Source organism: Chelon labrosus (assembly GCF_963514085.1).
Source record: "Chelon labrosus genome assembly, chromosome: 2".
NCBI classification, from domain to species: domain Eukaryota; kingdom Metazoa; phylum Chordata; class Actinopteri; order Mugiliformes; family Mugilidae; genus Chelon; species Chelon labrosus.
Genome location: NC_140338.1, coordinates 26,252,038 through 26,265,289, shown reverse-complemented (window position 1 = coordinate 26,265,289; position 13,252 = coordinate 26,252,038). Strand labels below are relative to the sequence as shown.

Genomic DNA, 13,252 nt, shown 5'->3' with positions numbered 1-13,252 from the left:
TTCAACACTGTTCTCCCGGACATGCTGGCCCTAAAGCTCCACAACCTGGGTTTGTGAGGTCTGCCTCACTGATCCTCAACACAGGCACATCGCAAGGTTGTGTGCCATCCACCCCACAAATATGGTTGCGAAGTTTGCGGACAACTCCACCGTGGTGGGTCCCATATCCAACAATGATGAGACCCACTACAGAGAAGAGGTCCAGAACCTGACACAGCGGTGTTCCAGGAATAACCTTATCCTGAACATCAGCAAGACCAAGGAGGTCATAGTGGATTACAGGAGGTCCAGAAAGACTGAACACGCTCCTCTCTGCTTACATGGGGAGGCAGTGGAGCGTGTGGACAGCATTAAGTTCCTGGGCATCCAGATTTACTCTGACCTCTCCTGGACTGTGAACACTCCACCCCTGGTGAAGAAGGCCCAACAACGGCTCTTCTGAAGCGGACGGGACTCTCTTCTCAGCTGCTTGCAAACTTTTACATACCACCATCGAAAGCATCCTGTGTCTCAGTATGACGGTGTGGTACGGCAGTTACACAGCACAGGACAGGAAGGACAGCACAGCTGATTGTGGGCTGCCGTCTATCAGTTCTGGACTCAGTTTACGCTGCCTGAGTCCAGAAGAGGGCCAGACGCATTGCGACAGACCCCACGCACCCAGGCAACGAACTGTTTGTACCGCTTCCATCAGGAACAGGAACATTAAAACAAGCACAAACAGACTCAGGGACAGCTTCTTCTCCGGAGCTGTGAAAGCAATCGCCTCTCTGTAGTGAAACACTCACATCCCATCCCTCTACAGAACCCTCACACGTGCACCACCCCCCCACACACACACACACACACTCACCTTCTCACGCACACTCACCTTCTAACATACACACACACTCACGCCCAGACATGCACAAACAAACACGCACACACACACCCCTGCTGACAATCAAACAGATCATCAGTCCTCAACAGTAAGACAATCACACAATCACAACATTTCTTTCTTTTTTTTTAAGGGCGTTTTATATTTTTCGTAAGCGTTTTATTTGAATGTTATGTTATTCATATGCACACCTCTTAAGCCAGCACAATAATGAAAACAAATGCATTCCTTTTTCATGACAGGCAGTTGACGTGCATTCCACTCCTGCTTTTGTATGTGCACGTGCCAAAACATTAATACCGATTAAAGATTTTATATAGGCTGTAGTTGTTTTCACCAGTGTGCCTACACTTACAAAAGCAGGACCTCCCTTAAGTGGAATGCAAGTCAAATGTCTGTCATGAATAAGGTATGCTGGCATTCAGACTAGTAAGAATACAGTTGTGAGAAGGTGGAATGCTCAGTGTGACAGGTGTGGATCGTACTTATGTGATCCACACCTGTCACAATTTTTTTGTTGCGTTCAACAGTACATTACCTTAATGTATCTAATATAAGTTTGTATTATATTCAGTGACTTTTGTCAACTCAATTGTAGAAAGGAGATTTTAAGACATTGTCTCTTTGTTGAACTGTTAACTAATGATACCGACAAAATATTTTTTCCTTTTTTTTTTTTCATTAAGAGGTCACAAAAGTGGCTGGAAACCATGGTTAACATTCATTTCATAGTATTATCATATGTAATGCCCCTGAATGCGATTCTAAATTGGCCATAGATGAGCATGTGAGTGTGAATGGTTGTCTGTCTCTCTGTGTTAGTCCTGTGATAGACTGGAGACCTGTCCAGGGTGTACCCCGCGGCCTCTTGCCCGATGACAGCTGGGATAGGCTCCAAGCCGCCCGTGACTCTCCAGAGGACAAGCAGTTACAGAATATGAATGAATGAATTAATGTCCCTGAATGCATCAGTCTGAAAAGGGATTACAAGAAGTTTGACTCCTTTGACAAGTACACTAGTTCCATTTATCATATATTTGTATAAAAGTATTTCTATCAACACTGTCATATTGTAACATTGTGTAATGTGTCACCTAACAAAAACCTTGTGTACTGTCTGACTTTGGACATAATTTCATTATTTCACAGATGTCGTGGCTTTGGTTTAATGGTTTTATTTCATCAGAAACCCACACATAACACCAGGAAGAGAAACCAACATTGGTTCAATACAGTATGAAGCATACGCACGAGATGTACAATAGAGACACACACAGAACAAACCACAAGAATTATACAAAGCATTGCATAAAACTGAAACCCTGGATAAACACATTTAGAGTTAACCAATACTAAATCAAACCTCTATAGGGGTCAAACTCAAAAGAGCATTGCTGTGAATCTGCCAAACTAGTTCCAAAAGGTTTTAACACTATTATATTCTGAGGTTCACAGCCATTGTCATTAAAGTTTATCCACTGCTGAATAGATTTAGACCCAAAAGCACAGTACAGTGTCTTTGACCTGTAAGCAGCCCGGTGCTTGAACTCTGTGAGCAATGTTTGCCCATTTATAAACATTTAAACATTGCTTGATATCTACAGTATTTCCAAAGAAAGGCACGGCGTACTGTATCTGTAGGTCACCTGTGGGGCATCTCGTGGCTAGAGCTCAATTATTCTGCGTAAGTACAATGTGCCTTTCTGTTTCTAGTTGCTCAGTATTGAGCTGTATAAACCTTTTATAAAGAAAAAGAAAATCTAATTTGACACCCGTGTTGACCTCCACTGTTGAATTTCTACACTGCTTATACTTCTGTCACTCTCTGTCACTGATGCATCACTGTGAGTTCACCAATTTTTGGATCATCAGTTTACCTGAGCATCTGAGTCTCCTTCAACTACATTTTAAATATTTGTGTTTGCTTGCAATGTGGGGCACTCTGACAACAGAGGGCAGCAAAGGCCTGTCAGTGGAACAGTATTTCCTCGGTTGACCAAAGTAAAAGACAAAAAGAACAAGCACATATCCACAACTAGAGTAACTTGAGATTACATTCAAGATGATATAATGATGCCTCTTAAAATTTAAGTCACAAATCGTTTTCATGTTAAAATATTAGTCCAAGTGTACACGATGCAGTCTGCTGCTCACATTTGTATGAACGGATTTTTCTCTCCACTGTTATTTCCCAGGAGGTGCATAAAACAGCCAGAGAGACACCCATCATTCTCCATCGTTCTGGCACAAGATCATTTTCAGCATCTCGTCAATTATTCATTTTAGATTCATTATCACTTACAAAGGAAGACGTACACGTGTTCCCCTGATATCACAGTAATTAAAAGTATGTAAAAAGCTGCTGACCTGACTGTAAATGGAAATGTTAAATAGAAAACGAGCTTAAAAGTTTATATATTAGCAGAAAAACTAAAGAGCAATTTAATAGGCTACTGTTAGTGGTCAACAACCAGTTGTAGACATTCTGCCTAAAACAATCACTGCACATCTGGACCTGGATTTTGATTTAGGTCCTGGATTCTTTTTCAAAGTATTTTTTTTCTCTGCTGAAAAAAACTAAAGTTTAGTGCAATTTCAAAAGCTTACGATTTGGTAACAGACGACCATTTACTTTTTATTTGTTTGATTTAAATGAGCATCCAACGACCAAAGACGGGTGGATCGCCACTGCGCCAAAAAGGGAAGTTCCACCTGCGCCATAGAAAGAACAGTGTCAAACGACTTCACTGACGTAAGATTTAATGTAGGCTAATTCTGACGAAAGGAAAAATCATTTCTAGCACAATATTTTTTTTGGATTCGCATGTGCACCGCTGTGCCTGACGCATCTGGAACGAACTGTGTCCGGATGTTACCAACGGCATTAATTAGTGATTGGGACGACCCCCCTATATAAAGGAGACGCGCCCACTGCTCTGCTCTGTCACCATACGAGCGAAGATGAGCTACGGATCTGATGTCTTCTCCTCCTCCTCCTACCGGAGGATTTTCGGGGAGTCTCCCCGTTATGCCTCCTCTCCGTCGCGTACAGCGGTCAACGTGTCTTCACGCGGAGGGTACCGGTCCTCCTCCCTGTCTCGAAGCAACATTTCATCCCTGGGCTCTTACAAAAAGTCCGGCCGCTCCTACTCTCCTATGCCATTGGAGACCTTCGATCTGACACAGAGCACCGTCCTCAACAATGAGTTTAAGATCGTTCGCACCAATGAGAAGGAACAAATGCAAGGTCTTAATGACCGCTTTGCAATGTTCATCGAGAAAGTGCGCAACTTGGAGCAGCACAACAAAGTGCTGGAGACGGAGCTGGTTGCTTTGCGCCAGCGGCAGACCGAGCCCTCCCGCCTAGCGGACCTCTACCAACAAGAGATTCGTGAATTACGCTCCCAACTCGAAGAACTGAACGGGGAGAAGTCCCATTTGTTGATCGAGAGGGATACTATTGAAGACGACCTTCAGAAGATCAGGGGGAAATACGAAGAGGAGTTCCGTGCCCGAGAGGAGGCAGAGGCCACCCTGAAGGCGTTTAAGAAAGACGTGGATGATGCTACGATGGTGCGCCTCGACCTGGAGAAGAAGGTGGAATCTCTCCTGGACGAGATCAACTTCCTCAGGAAGGTGCATGAAGAGGAGGTGGTCGAGCTGACTGACATGATCCAAGCCGCCCAGGTGTCTGTGGAGATGGAGGTGGCCAAGCCGGATCTCACCTCCGCCCTCAAAGAGATTCGCAGCCAGTACGAATCCATGTCGTCCAAGAACCTGCAATCCGCCGAGGAGTGGTACAAGACCAAATTTGCGGATCTGTCAGAGCAGGCCACTCGGAGTAACGAGGCCATCCGCACCAGCAGGGAGGAACTCAACGAGTTCAGGAGGCAGCTGCAGTCCAAGACCATAGAAATTGAGAGTCTGAGGGGAACCAACGATTCTCTTGAAAAGCAGCTCCGGGAGATGGAGGAAAGGCACTCTGTGGAGATTGGTAGCTACCAGGTAAGTCTCTTTTAATAATCAGCTGCTTATCAAAATGATCAGAAATGGAAAATTAACTGTCTCACATTTCCAGTGAAATGAAGCAGTAATAAGATGAGGGCCAGCCCTTGTGGGTGAGGCTCTGTCCGTGGTGCTGAAACTCGTTCCCCCGGGACAGCGCGCTCAGCTCCGTCTGACAACGCCCACCCAGTGCACACACGAATGCTCTAAATACAAGCTTTGATTCAGCAGTTCAAACTGAAAAAATAAAAAATAAAAAAAATAAAAAAATGCAATTTTAGCAATAAATATCCAAATACACGACGCACAGGCTAACAAAAGTAGGTCTTTGTTTTTGAACGGTACAGTTATTTCTCCGCAGTGTTATTTTTAAGTAGTTCATAAAACGTTGACCTCTCTTGTTTATCGTTACTCAGGACGGCATGGCAGAGCTGGAAAATGAGCTGAGGACCACTAAGAGCGAGATGGCTCGTCACCTGAGGGAATATCAGGATCTACTGAATGTCAAGATGGCACTGGATATTGAAATTGCAGCATACAGGTAAGCTCTTCTCTCAGAGACAACTCATCCTTGTCCTCTCCAGTTATGTCATTGAGTCCCCTTTATTTATTTGTCCATCCTCTCTGCAGGAAACTCCTGGAAGGAGAGGAGACCCGTATCGGGACAGGCATCTCCTACCCCGGCACCTCCATGAGTGCTGGGATGGGGCAGGGCTACAACTACCAGTCCCGCATTTACACCAGCTCCGGCAAGAGCTCCAAGAAGGAGGGCAAGGACGAGGAGCAGCAGCAGCAGCAGAGCAAGTCTGGTGGCAAGGTGTCCCAGCGTGAAGTTTATGAGGAGACAGTCGTCACCACCAAGAAGATGGAGAAGCAGCAAGATGATATTCCCACCAATCAGAAAAACTAAGAGCATCCTGTAAGCCTGTTCTTAACCTGAAAGCTCCCCCCTAACCTTGTAAACGCATTCCTCTCTTCATGTCTAAACCTAAAACAAACCTGGGACGTTTGCACTTAAAGCACTTAGATCTTTGCTTTGTCTTCTTATTAGAATCATCGTAAGATTATCAAGTGATTACAGTCGCAGGATCTTGTTTTATGTTGCCCCCCCCCCCCATGGAAATCCATTATAACTCTACTATAACCATCACAAAGAAATCACAGTTCTCTTTCACAAACTCAGCATCAAACAGTAACAAGCACTTAGGTAGCATCTCTTACAAAAATGGTCTTAAGTACAATATGCAACTGGTCCTTCTCACGAATGTTACATCAATATGTAGTACAGACACACAGTAGATAATGACTCCGGTTTCTCCGGTACCACAAGCTGTGAGTTTCTCTCAACACATTCCAAGGGAAGCACGAGTCGCTTTTACACGGAAGAACATATAAAACACATCCGCTGCTACTGGTCTGCATATTCTAAGGAAGCACACCGTTTCTAAAAGAATTAATAATAAATTACTGTCAAACTCTGTAGAAAAAAACTCTGCTGAAATAGCTTCTTGCACCATTCTTATTATCGAGACGGGCGCATTAGTGGTTTGACTGCAGCCTGATCAGCTCTGCATGACCACAGTATGAAGGAGGATTAACATCCTCATTCGAGCACTGACCCTTTCTGACTTCCCGGTGAAGTTTCATTAACAAGAGCGGATCACTGCAGCTATGTAAATGAGATTAAGTCTTGAAGCAAGCAAGAAAACAAACATCTAAATTAAGCATAATCTGCATGGTGCGTGTAGACGTCATGCTTGCATGGAATCCATCAGCCCATCGCTCATTTGACACATTTTAGTTGAATCCCACAATTAGGTCAATGCTGTCCTCTTCACCACAGACCAAGGTGAGCATCATCATGCACAACACTTATGAATGACTGTGATAGACATGTATTTGTTAGGCTAGATCTGAGACTCTTAGATTGTGACTTGATCTCCGCCGTCGATGCTATGAAGATAAGGAGGAATGCTCCTCTCTGAGGCACTTAAATAGGAATGGATATTACAGTTTGGTAATGATGAACAGTTTGCACAATGTGCTATGAAGGATACAGGGGAAAGTCTTTTATACATTCCAGTCAATTAGAGACTGAATTGTAATTTCGTTTTAGCACAAACGCATGAGACTCTGTGTGATCCATCGATCGGGAGGGTGCGATGAATAGTAGACATAGACTGTATAATTCCATTTCCCATGCAGCACATTTCCACCCCAGAATCAATCACTCAGCCTGAAGAAAAAAGAAAAAAGAAAAATAGAAGTCAAAACTTGCCAAACCACCATATGTTTCAAACAACTTGACCTCTCTCCTTTTAAGTGTGGCCATGACTGGATAATACGCCTGTTGTAGTCTGACCATACCACTAGAAACCTTCAGTATCAGAGACTTGTAGCTTGTTTTTTCTGCTTGTGCACTGCCAACTCTATCACAGCTATCTTATTCTCTTGCTGCTGGTCACGGTGATGAATGCCCTGACAAACTGCACTCACACTACGAAGAAAGAAACAAAAAAACTTCTGATTGTATGGCAGACTGTTGTGGACTGGGTTCCTATAGTTTTACCTGAAGCTTGTATCTTAGTACTGTACTAAGTGTGTTTGTATCTCTACACCGTGGCCTATCATAACTGGAATTGTGCGCATATTTTATAGCATACGCTATAACAGTTTATGAATTGTTCATGGTTGCAAAGCCTTTGTCCTTACACTGTAAACCAAAAGCGCTTTCATGAGTGTTGGAAAAAGGAAAAAAAATAAAAAAGTCACCACTACATCACTGCCAAACTCTTCTAAGTGCACATTCAAGGAAAAAAACAACAAAAGAAGGAGCATTTCTGAAAATTCAGTACGCCACCAATCAATAACCAACTATCAATACTGTAAAACAAATACTGTAGGATGTGAAATGCCTTAAAACACCAGCAGCTTCTGGCCATGTGTTTTACGTGTATGATTCTGTTCAGTGTGGTGTTTAATCATTATCATCTCTTTAGTAGCTTTTATTGTAGTTGCCATGATGACAAAAGCATAGGGACTGAATGTAGTGGACATGCTATTCTCTTTACTGTTATTACTACTTATGTATTGTTGTATGACACCATATCAATAAAGACTTGACTTTACTGGGGCTGCACATGGCTTCGTTGTGTCTCTTTGTATATGCAGTGCTGGAAATTGTGTGGAACATATTCTTTTTTTACTCATTTGTTCCATTCCATGCTACTTCATCATTTTACTCCACCACAATCAAATGAGGAATAGTGCCCTTTTTATGTAATCCCATTCTCACAGAGCCCAGGAAGTGCCAAAAAAAAACATGGTCAAAAAGAAAAGAAAAGAAAGAAAATAATGTACTTATGTGAGATCAGTCATTTTGGTTCCATGAATTTCAAAACTGACCTCATATAAGTACATCCCTGCTACGAAATGAATGAACCATGTTCCACGTATGCAAAAAGGGGTGAAGTAGTAGGCTATTTATTTAAACTGAATACCAGTTGTACCTGTTTTTAAGAGACAAACGTTCCCTCAGAAGTAGTTGATTGAATTTTGTGCCTGACATAGTGCCTAACTGACTTAGTACGGAAGTAAGTTCACCAAAAAGAAAAGTAAAATTATTATTGTTGTTATTTTTTAAATAGATTTTAACGAAGTGAGCTCTTCTTGCAAAAGTTTCTCAGGAACTTGAAAAAGTACATTTTTTCCTGTATGTCCCTTCCAAGGCCCAGAACATTTTGACTGTTAACGGGACACAGAACAATGATGTCAAATAAAATCAACAAATATATACTGGTGTATTATCAAGAGTCAGTATTTTATTGATCCCATTGAGAACATTTACAGGAAGAAAATAAAATAAAGAAAAAAAAATCTGCTTTTATTTGTGAAAGTAAATATTGCTGTGGACCAACACATTGTGGAAAGCAATGTCACCTTGACCTCCTTCTCAAAGCGATATATTTCTCAAGGCCGTCGTGCAGATGTGCACTACAGAGCTATGATGGATTACCTGCCTCTGTACTGTATGTTGACCTTTGTATCCCCATCCCTGCTGCACACACACTTACAAACACACACACACACAGATCTAGACCTTTAGACCTCGGGCCTCATGGAATGTCTCTGATTAACCCATCTCTTCCGATGCCCACCAACTGGGTGGGACAGCCTTGGGAGCTTCATGTGCATGCGTGACGCAGGTTGCAGTTCTTTAAAGATTTATACCCCTGCAATGCTGCTGAGTGGAAGGTGTGGGGGAAGGCTTGACGTGAAATGCCACTGTAAAAGCCCTGTTATGAAACAGCCCTCCCTCTTATTGCTTCAAACTTGAAGAGTACTTCAACTTTCTATTTTAAGTCGACCACCCTGTCCCTACTTCATAACCGCAGAAAACACATGAAGGCTTTACAAGCCCGTAAAAGCATATCACATGTACCACCGGCTTATGCTGTATATAAAATATCACCTAATATTGGAAACCCTGTGTCACCTGGGATCGATTTAAAATTTACTGCCAAAAGCTTTCAGAGCATGCTTCTTTTTTTACCCAGTGTGATGAGTATACTTTGCAGTTGGCTGATTTCTCAAGGGTGTCATTCTATGAATAATGCACAGATGCTTGTCTTAACATATTAGCTGTGCTGTAGAAAATGTGTATCTTTGAATATCAAATCTGAACGAGCTCTGCCTATATAAAGACCATTTTCTCCACGGATTTCACACATCCCATTATAATGTTTCCCCTTTAAGCTTAAAGGTATGGAAAGTCATGCAATTTTACTCTGTATGACATATAAAGAATACTGAATGACTGAACTCAAACATACCTTCAGGTTACTTAATGCATAAATTCTACTCATCACATTATTTTTGGGTGCATCCTTACTTTAAAAAGATCAATCAAGAATGACATATCCAAACCCTCACATGGAAATCTGTCATGTTCTCATGCACCGTACAGCCTCACATATGTGGAAATTCTGGGATTTCCCTCACAATATAAAAGTTAGCAAATATCATAGGTGCACAGTCCTCACTGACTGTGGCAACCCTTCCTTTTCGAGCCATCCTCTTTGCAGTCTCAAAGTATAAAGGCGTCTGTGATGAAGGGGAAGCATGTTTTATGTTCTGTCTGGAGATAAGTGTCTGTGTGGGGCTGTGATCGTGGTGCAAATGAGAATCAGGCTGTGGAGCGCTGGGGCTGTGGACGTAAATTTCCTCAGTTTGTCAGCATCTCCGGATCGAAGCAATTTCTCTTCACTGGTCTGAGGTGTCGGCTTTGCAGACATATTAAAGTGCGAATGTGTGTGACCTCTCACACAGACAAAGACCCAACCAGTGTCCAGATGGGGCAGCAAGATGTTGTTCCACGGACAAGGACTGTGTCCAAGTCATTGTTAGTCATTGTTAGGTCTTGGTATGTGTGATTTTCTAACCAGTTATGGTATACATGGCATATATACAGCCCAGTCCTAAACACACATAATGTATGTACACTGAACAGCCACAACATTAAAACCACTGACAGGACAAGTAAATAACATTGATCATCTTGTGGCAATTCAATGTTCTGCTGGGAAACTTTTGGACCTGGCATTCATGTGGGTGTTACTTAGACATGTACCACCCACCTAGACCAGACCAAAAATATCCCCCACCCCATAGCAATGACACTCCTTGATGGCAGCAGCCATCCCTAACAGGATGCAACCTAGCACAGACACACACACACAAAAACAGTTTAGGACTCGCACTTTTCTTGAAAATGATTAGTCTTCATCGAAATCAGCATTATTCAGTCCGTCTATCTGCCAATGAGTAGGTGCCATAGTGGTAGATTTACTATTTAAACAGCAGAGCAAGTGTGTTAGTAACTTTATGTGTACTTCAAGAGGTCTTGGGACTGCACGGTTACTTGTAAGGGCAGTGACACACCGAGCTTGCGGTCGTCTGTTTTTCAGTGTCGGGTTGTCGGTGAGCATCTGTGCTGCCAGTTTTTGTTTCCTAATAAGAGCTACACCATCAAAGTGTCCCCTCCAAAAGCTTCCACAAAAGAAGGATTCACATGGGCAGGAATTGACCACTTAGCCTGGACAGGAAGCTCCACCCAAAGCCAATGGAACGACAGGTTGGTTCTTCAAAGTGCAGCAATATAAAAATAAAAAAAAGGAAATGAGGAAAAATTAAGAGCTGCAAATAAATCTATGGAAATAAATGAACAAAAAATAAACAAATACAATAATTAATTGATTAATCAATAAAAAACACCAAACAAATATGCACCATACAGAAAAAATTAACAAATAAATGTGAAAATAAATGAAAATGCCTGAAATTATTATTTTATACTTCATTCGTTGTTTTTATATTCTCACAGTAATTTAGCAAAAAAAAAAAAAGAAAAAAGAAAAATCTATTTCCACATTAGATATATTTATATTTATATTGATTTACAGATTTAGTGGTAGCACCCAATTAGACGGTTTTGAATTTAATTTTGTGGGTGCAAATGTAATTGGGAAAGTGAACAAAACTTGCAAGCATTTGATATAATTTTTTTCAATTACTTTTAAATGGTAGTTTGGAACAAAACCAACGTGCATTTATTCCGTCCAATACAGAAGTATCTTCTTGTCCTGAGCTGCTCAGACAGCACTGGCTGCTCTGCAAAGGTAGGATCTCACGAATCAGTGGACTCCATGACGCCATTAAATGGTAGTAGCAGCAAGTTGTGGCGGTAGACGGCTGTGGTTTGTTAAGTCTTGTTGGTTAAAGTGCTAAACATAATATTGATCCAAATTTCTAGGTTTTCTGTGAATTTTGGTGGTCGCAGCTTTTTGGGCTGGAGATCATCAGCCCTATCTGGCAACACTGGAGGTTGGAAAGCACTTTCAATATTGTTAAGCTAGTGAGATCCACCTCAGTCTTTGCACTAAGCTATTATGAGTGCACAGATACACCCCTGATATCAAAAAATCTAAATGCCACAATACATTTTTAAACATAGGCACACACTCATCAGTATCGTTTGACTCTGTGATACTGAGGATGCATCAGTATCACCAGTAAAGCGCTGTTTTGTGAGTTGCTGCTGATGTTGCCTTGGAATCCGTTGCTAACATCTTGCTGTGCTGCTGCAGCCTTGGGGAGTGACCGTTCTGGTCCAGACAGGCCTGCAGAGAGGCCTGCACACGGATAAAGCTGGCGAGAATATGAACAAAGAGATTTGAAGAGAGAGCAATTATGCCGCATTTAAGATAATGGATCACTGAGGGAGATGGTCACAGTGTTAATCTAAAAGCTCTGGCAGCAACAGCTAAAAATAACTTGTTGACAAGGACTTTGTACGGGGAGATACATTTTTATTTTGTATTGCACGTTAAATTACCAGGTCTAGTTGTTATCCTGTCTGGAAGAAAATGCTGAATCATTTTGAGATAGGCCTGCGTGTGACGTCGTGTTCTCTCTATTAACCAAGCCATCTCTCTGTGCTAATAATAGCAGAGACACAGCCAGTAGAGCCAGACATGCAGACAGACAGGGTGAAGGAGGATATTCTTTCCCCAACAAAGGGGAAGGTTGCAGCCCTTATTTCTGACCTCCTTCTAAGCTGCTGTGAGAGTGGATGAGTGGCTTTGGTGGGTATTCAACCAGAGAAACACAATTACATTAGCTGGAAAGTCTAACTAATCAGAAAAAGGAGTGGACCACCATTCTCCTTCAATTTGATTTGGGGGTTACAATTTGATTCATAAAGCGAATGTTAAGTGGCTGTTTATCTCATAAAGAATATGCTCCATGTTTTATTTGTTCTTTAGTCCAAATTCATCTTAAACAAGAAAGAAGTGATATTTGACCAAGATAATGCTTAACAATTCATACATTTCAACAGTCTTCTGACATTTGAGCCATCCGGTTAATTAGGATACAGATCAGACAGATGTTGGAAAAAGGCTGAACCAAGCATTTGCATCTTTCAAGGGATAGTAGTGGAAAAGCTACATGTGCAAACATTTATTTTAAATGCTCCACCTTTTTCTTTAAGGGCACCAACACGTGAACATGAACGCAGGCCATTTTGTGTACATGACTTTCCACAAGCTCACAAGTTAATTTTGAAAGTACTAGTGCATGCTAGTATGTGGTACGTGCTGTTCCAGTGAATTGGCATGTCTTGCTAGAGTCTTTTTTATAGGCTGGTTGAGCTCCAAATTGTCCTCCAGGCAAGTAAGTTTCAAGTAATGTAACTTGTAATGTAAACTATTTTATATCTAACTGTCAGCATCGGTAACAAAAGACCCTTGTTCGTAGCCACCTAACCTGAACCTGTCCCCACCTACCTTCTTCTTTTGGGTTTATTGG

The 13,252-nt window shown here is 41.9% G+C and overlaps 1 protein-coding gene across 1 annotated transcript; it reads left to right on the top strand.

The window, feature by feature from the left end:
* Positions 1–2,469: 2,469 nt before the first annotated feature.
* On the top strand, positions 2,470–5,795 carry inab (internexin neuronal intermediate filament protein, alpha b; the record flags this gene model as incomplete). Its single annotated transcript, XM_084562250.1, has 3 exons — positions 2,470–4,885; positions 5,302–5,426; positions 5,516–5,795. Exons 1-3 carry the CDS (start codon positions 3,842–3,844, stop codon positions 5,793–5,795), a joined length of 1,449 nt encoding a protein of 482 aa, XP_084418376.1. The 5' UTR covers positions 2,470–3,841.
* Between the last annotated feature and the right edge of the window lie 7,457 nt (positions 5,796–13,252).